We start from the raw sequence: 10813 nt of genomic DNA, 5'->3' as shown, positions 1-10813 counted from the left end.
AAGGTGGAGCCTCCGAAGGCTTAGGTTCGCGCCTTCCAGCTCATAGTCGAGGAGGCCAAGTCAGCACCAGATGTGGTTGCTTGTATGTTTTCTATTCCTTGTCTCAATTATTGTATTCATGTTATGCTTCTTGATTGTACCTGTGATTAGGTACGTTTTTAGTGAATTCTTTGCCCGCTTTGGTATTATTTGACTCAGGGGCGAGTCGATCGTTTGTATCTCAGACCTTCTCTAGAGGGTTCATTGTGCAGATAGATGATCTTGAGTGTCAATTGCGGGTTTCGATCACCAACGAGAACGGGGTCTCTGCTTCTTCGGTCTTCCGGGGATGCGAGTTGGAGATTTTCGGGGTGCCTTTCCCGATAGATTTGATTACTATTCCCATGAGGGATGTAGGCGTGATTATAGGGATGGATTGACTTAGCCGTTTTGGCGCCATGATCGACTGTGAGGGGCAGCGAGTGGTGGTTCGAACCCCAAGTGGGGGAGAACTTGTAGTATATGGTGAGGGCACCAGGTTGGGATCAGGGTTTTGTTTGGCAGCCAAGGCTCGACAGTATATTCAGCACGGGTGTGCCGGCTATTTGGCGTATGTCATGGATACGTGGGTTAGAGAGCAGCTCTCAGTTTCTGAGGTTCCGATGGTGAGGGAGTTTACAGATGTGTTTCCAGAGGAGTTACCCGGAGTGCCTCTGGAGAGGCAAGTTGAGTTCAGGATTGATCTAGTGCCAGGTGCGGTCCCTATCGCTAAGGTGTCGTACCGACTGGCACTGCCAGAGATGCAGGAGTTGTCATCTCAGTTGCAGGAACTGTTGGGTAAGCAGTTTATTCGTTCGAGTAGTTCACCCTGGGGAGCACCGATCCTTTTCGTTAGGAAAAAGGACGGCTCGCACAGGATGTGCATTGACTATAGGGAGCTGAACAAGTTAACGGTGAAGAACCGTTATCCGCTTCCAAGGATAGATGATCTTTTCGATCAGCTACAGGGTGTAACTTGGTTTTCTAAGATTGATTTGAGATCAGGATATCACCAGGTCAGGGTGAGGGAGGAAGACGTGGATAAGACTGCGTTTCGGATTCGTTATGGTCATTACGAGTTCGTGGTGATGCCGTTTGGACTCACCAACGCTCCAGCAGTGTTCATGGATCTCATGAACCGAGTATGCAGACCGATGCTTGATTGCTCGGTCATTGTGTTTATAGATGATATCTTGGTGTACTCCAAGACTCGAGAGCAGCATAAGGAGCATCTCAGGGAGCTGCTGGAAGTTCTGAGGCGAGAACGGTTGTATGCTAAGTTCTCGAAATGCGAGTTTTGGTTACGAGAGGTCCAGTTCCTCGGACACCTCGTTAACCAGGAGGGGATTTTGGTCGATCCGGCCAAGGTGGAGGCGGTTATGCAGTGGGAGACCCCGAAATCTCCCTCTGATATCAGGAGTTTCTTGGGTTTAGCAGGGTACTATCAAAGGTTCATTCGTGATTTCTCTAAGATCGTCGTACCCCTTACTCGTCTAACAAGGAAGGGGGTGGATTTCCGGTGGGGCCCTGAGCAACAGAGGGCGTTTGAGACCCTCCAACAGTGTTTATGCGAGGTGCCAGTGTTGACACTCCCCGAGGGAGTGGAGGATTTTGTGGTATTTTGTGATGCATCCATCACTGGCTTGTGGGCAGTCCTCATGCAGAGAGGACGGGTGGTAGCCTACGCATCGCGACAACTTAAGCCGCATGAGACGAGGTACCCCACGCACGATCTTGAGTTGGGAGCCGTGGTTTTCGCTCTCAAGATTTGGAGGCACTATCTGTACGGGGTCCGTTGCACTATATACACAGATCACAAGAGTTTGAGACACATCATGGATCAGCCGAACCTGAACATGAGGCAGCGCAGGCGGCTGGATGTAGAATTGCGAGATCCTTTACCATCTTGGTAAAGCGAATGTGGTTGCAGATGCTCTGAGCCGCAAGTCAGCTGGGTCCTCGACCCCAGCCAGGTGTATGAGGATAGCGGTGGATTCCCCACTGGTGGGTTTGATCAGGGATGCTTAGATTGAGGGCATGAGACCAGAGAACTGGAAGTTGGAGAGGATTAAGGGCGAAAGCGCCCGGTTTCAGGATAGCCATAGATTGTTGACCCGTTACGGTCGGGTTTAGGTTCCGATGTCCGGAGGGGTCCGGAAGACAGTGATGGAGGAGGCTCATAAGTCTCGTTTTTCGATTCACCCGGGGCCACCAAGATGTACCGTGATTTGAGTTCGAGTTATTGGTGGCCTGGCATGAAGCGAGATATCGCTTGGTTCGTTAAAAGGTGCTTGACCTATAGGATGGTCAAGGCCGAGCATCAGAGGCCGCATGGTAAGTTGCAGCCTATAGAGATTCCCATGTGGAAATGGGAACGGATCGCGATGGATTTCATCACGAAGTTGCCGAAGACGGCAAGGGGGTTCGATGCCATATGGGTCATCGGGGATCGATTGACCAAGAGTGTCCATTTCCTAGCCATTTGGGAGAGTTCGTCAGCAGAGAAGTTGGTCGACCTGTACGTCAGGGAGATTGTCTCTCGCCATGGGGTTCCAGTTTCTATCGTTTCCGATCGAGATGTCAGGTTTACTTCCCGTTTTTGGCAGAAGTTCCATGAGGAACTGGGTACACGACTGCATTTTAGTATGGCGTTCCATCCACAGATTGATGGGCAGAGTGAGCGGACCATTCAGACCCTCGAGGATATGTTGAGGGCGTGCGTTATTGATTTCGGTGGGAGTTGGGATTCCTACCTACCGCTTGCAGAGTTCGCCTACAACAACAACTATCATTCCAGTATTGGCGCCTCGCCTTTCGAGCTGTTGTACGGGCGGAAGTGTAGGACCCCAATCTGTTGGGGCGAGGTTGGGCACAGAGTGATGGGTCGGACAGAGGTAGTTCTGCAAACTACCGAAATGATACAACAAATTAGGCAGAGACTGCAGACCGCTCAGAGCCGGTTGAAAAGTTATGCCGACCGACGCCGATCTGAGCTGGAATTTCAGGTGGGTGACATGGTTCTTCTGAAGGTCTCACCCTGGAAGGGTGTGATCTGCTTCAGGAAGAGGGGAAAATTGGGTCCCCGTTACATTGGGCCGTTCAGGATTATCGCCAGGGTTGGCAGGGTGGCTTATAGGCTAGAACTTCCGGATGAGCTTAGCCGGATCCACAACACATTTCATGTTTCGCAATTGCGAAAATGCATTATGGACCAAGAGGCAGTGATATCGTTGGATGACATTCAGGTCGATGAGCGCCTGTACTATGTGGAAAGGCCTGTGGCGATTTTGGAAAGGAAGAAGAAGATTTTGCGGAACAAGGAAATACCTTTGGTAAAGGTACAATGGGAACATTGGAAGGGATCCGAGTGGACATGGGAGCCGGAGGCGGAGATGCGCGGGCATTATCCGACATTGTTTATTCCAGCGGACTTCGAGGTCAAAGTCTAGTTCAAGTGGGGGAGAGTTGTAACGCCCCGATTCTAAGGTATTAATTACATAAGAATTATTGGATGAAGCCCTAATCGACGAGTCGGTCGACCTACTCGTCGAGTAGAAACGGGGTAAGACCGCATGTTAAGTGACCTACTCGACGAGTCCACTTTGGGACTCGGTGAGTAGGATCTGGCAGATGAAATCCTAAATCCCGGGGTTTGCACCCATATTTAAAGGATCCTCAGCCTCCTTTGGCCTCCTTACAGTCTTTGAGAGCCCTTAAAACCCTAATACGTGTGTGTATGTGTGCCATTGTGTAATTGAAGCTTGAAAAGAGGATTTTGGAGAGAGAAGGCTTAGAGGAGAAGGGTATTAGAGCAAATGGAGTGTGGAAATCAGCTCTTATCTCAGTCATCATCTTCTGGAGGTAACCAAATCGCCTTTCTTCTTGTGAATCTCTTCCATTGTTGAGTTTTAGGGTTTTTGGTGAAGTATTAAGTTGAAAGGATGAGCTATGGGCTAGATCTGAGGTTGTAACTTCGGATCTGGACCCTCCTTGGATGCTAGAATCATAAAGTTGCTGTATTGGTTGTGATTGAGGTCCCTCTTAGACTTGAAGCTTCATTAAGAACTTAAAATAGACATTTAGAGCCTTTATAGACATGCATGCACGTAAAGTTTGCAACTTTACGTGATAAGTATGCCCTAGAAGCTTGGATCTGTGATCTGGGGCCACTGCATGGCTCAAATCAAGTCTGTATGGAAAAAGGACTGAATGGACTCGGCGAGTCGCAAGGCTGACTCGGCGAGTCACATGAAGATGGCTGTGAAATCGACGAGTTGGATGAACAACTCGGCGAGCCCGATGAAGATCACGATAAGACTCGACGAGTTGAAGAACAACTCGGCGAGTCGGATGAGTTTTCCCTAGATTATGTATGTGTGTGTATCTGTCGAGTTGCAAGGAGGGAACTCGACGTGTGACCTTAAGTGTGATCGAGGATCAAAGGAACTCGACGAGTCACTCCGATGACTCGGCGAGTTGGAATGTACTTCAGGGAACTCGGTGAGTAGCCAAGGGTACTCGGCGAGTTAAGGTTAACAGGGACTGTTGACCTTGATTGAGGACTTTGACTTTGACCAGGGGTTGACTAGTGGTTTATGGAGTACCTTGTAAGGTTAAGGACTTATGAGTATGATGTACTATGATGATAGGTGGTGGAACCTGTGTCAAGTGATCCGAGAGTTGGAGTATACCTTTCGTGTCGACATCTGCGAGGTGAGTTATCCTCACTACATCGATAGGGTCTACGGCACCAAGGCCGACCCTTTAGTTGTTATTGTTATGGTATGTTGCATGTGGTTATGATTTGTTAGTTCGGAATCGAGGTAGACAGTATGTTATGCTTTTATGATCCATAGGGATTGGTGTGTTAGTGACCTGATAGGTCGGTACTCTAGTTACAGGAGAATTCTATGATTATGATCAGCGAGATAGATATGCTTGATGTTTGTATATGCCAGTATATGATAGCTATGTGCACATGGTTATTTTCTTGTTGGTCGGGTTGAGGTGGTCTTGCTTTGTGCTGAAGGCCAACATACCCTATGAGCGGTCCGGGGAGACTGTAGGCCCACGTGTCGGACCAGTCATGCCGAAGGCTCGGGATAGATTCAGATAGACTATAGGCCCGGTAGGGCGGTCCAGTCAGGCCGATGGCCCAGTATACATGATGATTGATTGATTATTACTGATATGGTATTGTTAGTGTGGTATTGGTATTTTGGGGGTAGCTCGCTAAGCCCTCGGGCTTACAGTTTTCAGTTTATTGTTTCAGGTACTTCAGGAGTCCATGGAAAGGCGAAGGCGTGACCGTACCGCTCCTCATCCTTATGTTATGATTTTTGGGACACTCTGATGGAAAATGATTTGAAAACATCTTTGTAAACGATGCTTTACGGTTTTTATTTATGATTGAGAAAGTTTAAATTTGGTGTAAAAGTCATGGATGTTACACACCGTATTCTTTCTCATTTCTTTTACATTTTTTCTTGAACCCATATGGATTCTTCAATAGATAAGTGGTTGCCACTTTGTACAAGAGACGACTCCTCCTTTTTGTGTTTCAACATATGTTTTGAATCATCTACAAGGGGGATAATTTGTCTATAAGGCTACCATGAGTGGTTGTGAACCCACATGTGAGTTTCCTATGTGACATACATGTGACACACTAACCCACCGGTGAAGACCACCACATGGACTGGTGGTTTAGGTGTGGAGTGACTTCTAGTGGTGGTGAAGACGGAAAAAGACAACCTTTTGATTGGTTCATTCATTTCCCCTCACATTTTCTCTCATTCTCTCTCATCATTTTGCCCCTTCACTATTAACCCACCGGTTAACACCATTTCCATAACCTAATGGGTTGGTTGTGAAATGGTAAAATACCTACGTGGCGGTGTGTTGGCCGGTGATTTGGCTGTAATCACTCCCCACAACCTAACACTTGATACATAAATGGATTCATCCATCTTTATATTTTTTTGTTAAAATTAGAGTTCGATGTACTATTCTATGATAGGCATCGAATCCTCCATTTTGTAATTTTTGAAATTACTAACAATAAACTTCTTACTAAAAGTGTTCTATGTCGTATACTTGGATTCCAACATAACCCTATGGTTTTGATAAATATTAAATATAGAGTGAGACCATATCATTTAAGATGGACATATCATTTAAGATGTGTCCAAGAAGATGTGTCCACGACATATGTAGTTATCATATTTTCTTATTTGCGTCGATTGTAGTAAAATCAAAAGTCCATCCTAAAGATTAATTTTATTATTAAAAAACGACACATTATCCGTTTAACTTGGGCACTTTTTGAAAAGTAGAAATTTTGTGAGATGAATTGAGAAACATAGTAACATGGTAATTCCACCGGTATTGTATGTGAAATGAAATTAAGTAGGCAAAGTAGTGAATAGGGAAAAATACAAGGGCCATAGATGCGCACATACTTGTACTACCTGCTTCGACATACACACGCACTTTCACTCTCTAAAACTAAAAGTACACTCACACTCCTTTCTCTCTCACACACTACACACCGACGATGCATTCTCTCTCTCTGTCCGCTACTCCTACAAACCGACGAGATATTCCCCGCTGTCAAAGATTCCTCCACCGGCCCCCTTTTCCCCTTTCTCTTCGAATCCCTAAAATTTCAATCCAATCCCCCTCCTAATTCCAATCTACCCCCTCTGAAAATCACTCAATTCCTGTCCTTTTTTTTCAATCCAATTTCGTAAAAGATTGGATTTTTATCAACAAACAGTGTATGGGCTGTGTGGGTTCCAAGCCCGAGGAGTCACCGGCGGTGGCGCTCTGCAGGCAGAGATGCACCTTCCTCGACGAAGCGATCCACCAACGCTACGCTCTTGCGGAAGCTCATTTAGCTTATTGTCACTCTCTCAAGAACGTCGGTGTTTCGCTCCATCGTTTCTTTGATATCCACTCCTCCGCCGCCGTGCACGGTCACGGTGGTGATACTCCTCCGTCTCCGGTGCTTAACCTTCCTCCTCAAAGGAAGGGAGAGTCTTCCAAGCCGCCCGTTACTGCGCCTGTTCATCATCATCAGCATCAGCATCATGATCATTCGCATTCAAATTCTGGCTCATCTCACCTTCACTTTCACTCTGATTCCGATGAAGATTCCGAGGACGATGACGGTTCCATTCATTTACACTCAGTAAATGGGGGTTCTCCGTTGCATCAACATCGGCATCGGCCGTACGAAAATGTAACATATAATGATCAGCATGATACAGCAAGTTCTTCTTATCCTCCCCCCTTTTATCCCCCTTCTGGTTATCCTCCTTCCGGTTATCTTCCGTCAGGTTTTCCTCCATCAAACTACCCCCCTGCCGGTTACCCACCGTCAGGTTATCCCCCTGCCGGTTATCCTCCATCAGGCTACCCACCGGCCGGTTATCCCCCGCCAGATTATCCACCGGCGGGTTATGCTCCGGAAGGTTATGCTCCTGGTCGTTACACGATGAATTTTATGAGAAAGCAACCGACTCCGTCTGTAGTGTACCAGCAACGGCCAATGAGTCCGGAGACTATACATTACGGTGAAGCTTCTTCCTCATCATCCTATTATAACAACAATTATAATTATCAAAACCCTAATTCTTCCTCATATAACAACAATTACTCTAACTACGGTGAGTTTTTCGGTTCTTCTTCTCGACAACCTCCATATGGTGGCGTCTCATCGCCGCCGGTTTTACAGGCAGAAGCATCATCTTCTAACTCAAAACCTTCTCCACCTCCTCCCCCTCCCCCGCCACCAAGCTCCTCGTGGGACTTCTTAAATCCATTCGAGACCTTCGAGAGCTATTATCCTCCCTATACACCAAGTCGCGATTCAAGAGAGGTGAGAGAAGAAGAGGGTATTCCTGATTTGGAAGACGAAGATTACTTCCAGGAAGAAGTCGTCAAGGAAATACATTCTTCAATCCCAAAGTTCGTTGATAGTGGAGGCGGTGGTGGTGGTGGTGGTGGTGGCGGTGGAAGTGGGGGTAAAGGTGATTCAAAGAAGGCGGCTGTCGTTGATGAAGATAGTGAGAAAAGTTCCGGTGGTGAGTTGCATTACAGAAGTGGCCCAACTGTGGTAGAAGACGAACCAGTGGAATTTGAAGTTCATGTGGTTGATAAAGAAGAAACATCTAGATCGGAAAAACCTCTTGCTGACTTTCAAAGCGATTCCGAAGTGGTGAGAGAAATTCAAGTCCAGTTTGATCGAGCTTCAGAATCCGGCAATGAGCTAGCTAAGATGCTTGAGGTCGGAAAAGTTCCACACAACAGAAAACACGCCGCCTATCAAGTTCCCTCAAAGATGTTGAACGTCTTTTCACCATCATTAGCAATCGCAGCTTCTAAATACACATCTGCAGAAACCACCGATCCTTCCAACTTAGATGCTGGTATAGATTTAAGAACAAAGTCTCAACATCTTTCATCCACCTTACATAAGCTCTATCTCTGGGAAAAGAAATTGTTCGAGGAAGTTAAGGTATGTTATCATTATTAATTTCCATGGATGCTGTTCTTAAATCTTGAATCTTGAATCTTTTCATGATATAGATTGAAGAGAAAATGAGATTACTCCATGAAGAAAAGAACAGAAGACTAAAACGTTTAGATGAAAAAGGTGCAGAACCACACAAAGTTGATGCTACAAGAACTTTAGTCAGAAGTCTTTCAACCAAAATCAGAATTGCGATTCAAGTAGTCGATAAGATCTCTGAGCAAATAAACCGATTAAGAGACGATGAGTTATGGCCACAGCTAAATGACTTCATTCAAGGGTATGTAATAATACACTAAAAATTCCGTTTTTTTTATCTGATTTATGATTAATGAATCTCTGTTTTTAGTTTAACAAGAATGTGGAGGTCAATGCTGGAGTGTCACCATAGTCAAACTCGAGCAATTGGAGCTGCTAAAAGACTAGACGCGATTGCATCTCACAAACATTCCAGTGATGATAGTCTTGAAGCCACATTACAACTTGAACATGAACTTTTAAACTGGACTCTTAGATTCTCTTGTTGGTTTGGAGCACAAAAGGGATTTGTGACATCATTAAACAACTGGCTTCTAAAATGTCTTCTCTACATCCCTGAAGAAACAGCAGATGGACCTGTTCCATTTTCCCCTTCAAGAATCGGAGCTCCAACCGTGTTCATAATATGCAACCAATGGGCACAAGCAATGGAAAGGATTTCAGATAAAGAAGTGGTGGAATCCATGAGGGATTTTGTGAGGATTGTGCTTCAGTTATGGGAAAGGGATAAGCAGGAAATGAGAAGGAGGCTTGTGATGCATAAGAATATGGAGAGGAAAGTTAAGGATTTGGAGAGGGAGGATGTGAAGATTCATAAGGAGTTGCAGGTTCTTGATAAAAGAATTGTTGTTGGTAGTTCTGGAGATGATAATGGGATTTCAGCTGTTTATCAGAGTGAGACTAGTAAAAGTGTTGGTGCTCAAACGAATTTAAGACTTGTTTTTGAGGCTATGGAGAGATTTACAGCTGCTTCTTTGAAAGCTTGTGAGGAGTTATTGCAACGTATTGAAGAAGATAAGATTTCTCGTGAACAAGAGAAAGTTTTGTAGACAATCATGATGGAAAAAAGAAAAGGAAGTTAAACTGAAAAATGGAATTAAGGAGCTCGGGTTCATCTGGTTGAATCTGAGTGAATCAGATTCAGTCAAGACACACAACTTGTCTTGAATCAGGTGCATGATCTTTTTTTGGGTTATATATGCAAGAAATAGCAATGTACTTTCATTTATTTGTTATTGAAAATTTTATCCAGTTATAGCAATGTCATCCAAATGAAAAAAGGGAATTTCATTGCTATAATTGGATAGGTTTTTCAAAGGACTAATGTTAAAAGAAAATTTTGAAACTATTTTGCTATAATTGGGTTGAGTTTTTAAAGTAAAATTCCTTGATAAGAAAACAATGAAAGTGAAATTGTATTTGGTATTCATACATGTACAAAACTAGAGTTAGGTTGATTTCATGCTAAAACTTATTGCTATGGACGATTTCGACTATACATAAATATTGAAGCATTTATGACAACCATTTTTTTTTTCTAAAAAATTTAATTTATATTTGATTTGGACAGGTTTCTACTGCAGCGGTCCAACATTCCGTCTAATTGAAGACTGGAAACCAACATTCCAACCGAAGTGAAAAGATGGAATCAAGATTCAAGAGTGGTCTTTGTACGCAACATTTATGATGATGCCTTTTGGCACGTGACTTGGTTTTTTGATTGAAAGCTAAATTTGGCTTTTTTAAAATAAAAGGCCTCAATTTTGTAAGTGGATGTAGTTTGTTTATGTTATTAAAAATTTAAAATAGATACAGTTAGGTAGTAGTAGATTAGCAATAGCCTACAATTTTTTGTTTATTAATATCGTTGGTGTAAATAGAATAGCCATTTTGTTTATCGTCTATTCTTTGAGTTGTTATTATATATCTTTAGGAGAACCAAAAAAATTCAACTTATGTAAAAACATTATCTTTTGTGTTCAGCTTCCTAACGTGTTTAATGTACTTGACATAAAGTTATTTTGTCCTTGTATATATTTGAAACGATGATTATATAAATTTTCAATAACGATCGTTGGTGTATAATAATTGAAGAAATTAATTATCACCTTCATTGAAGTTGCCTTTTGGTATGTTTTACACGACTCTTATATCCTGCCATTTTCCAATAAGATACACCAATTGCGTTAATGAGTCAAATTTGGGCTTATACTAAAACGC

General features: G+C 43.9%; 1 protein-coding gene across 1 annotated transcript; it reads left to right on the top strand.

The window, feature by feature from the left end:
* Nucleotides 1–6502: 6502 nt before the first annotated feature.
* Nucleotides 6503–10575, top strand: LOC145092481 (uncharacterized). Its single transcript, XM_079030420.1, has 4 exons — nucleotides 6503–8539; nucleotides 8611–8834; nucleotides 8904–9765; nucleotides 10164–10575. The coding sequence occupies exons 1-3, from the start codon at nucleotides 6800–6802 to the stop codon at nucleotides 9640–9642; spliced, it is 2703 nt and encodes a 900-aa protein (XP_078886546.1). The 5' UTR covers nucleotides 6503–6799; the 3' UTR covers nucleotides 9643–9765; nucleotides 10164–10575.
* The last annotated feature ends 238 nt before the right edge of the window (nucleotides 10576–10813 follow it).

The sequence above is a fragment of the Lactuca serriola genome, chromosome 3, assembly GCF_051521515.1.
Source record: "Lactuca serriola cultivar US96UC23 chromosome 3, Lser_US96UC23_V15, whole genome shotgun sequence".
NCBI classification, from domain to species: Eukaryota; Viridiplantae; Streptophyta; class Magnoliopsida; order Asterales; family Asteraceae; genus Lactuca; species Lactuca serriola.
This window is presented reverse-complemented; position numbering and strand designations above follow the sequence as displayed.

Coding starts and splice junctions, on each gene's coding strand:
- LOC145092481 (XM_079030420.1), top strand. CDS start 6,800: ATGGGCTGTGTGGGTTCCAAGCCCGAGGAGTCACCGGCGGTGGCGCTC. Junction 8,540..8,610: donor AATTGTTCGAGGAAGTTAAG/GTATGTTATCAT, acceptor TTCATGATATAG/ATTGAAGAGAAAATGAGATT. Junction 8,835..8,903: donor CTAAATGACTTCATTCAAGG/GTATGTAATAAT, acceptor CTCTGTTTTTAG/TTTAACAAGAATGTGGAGGT.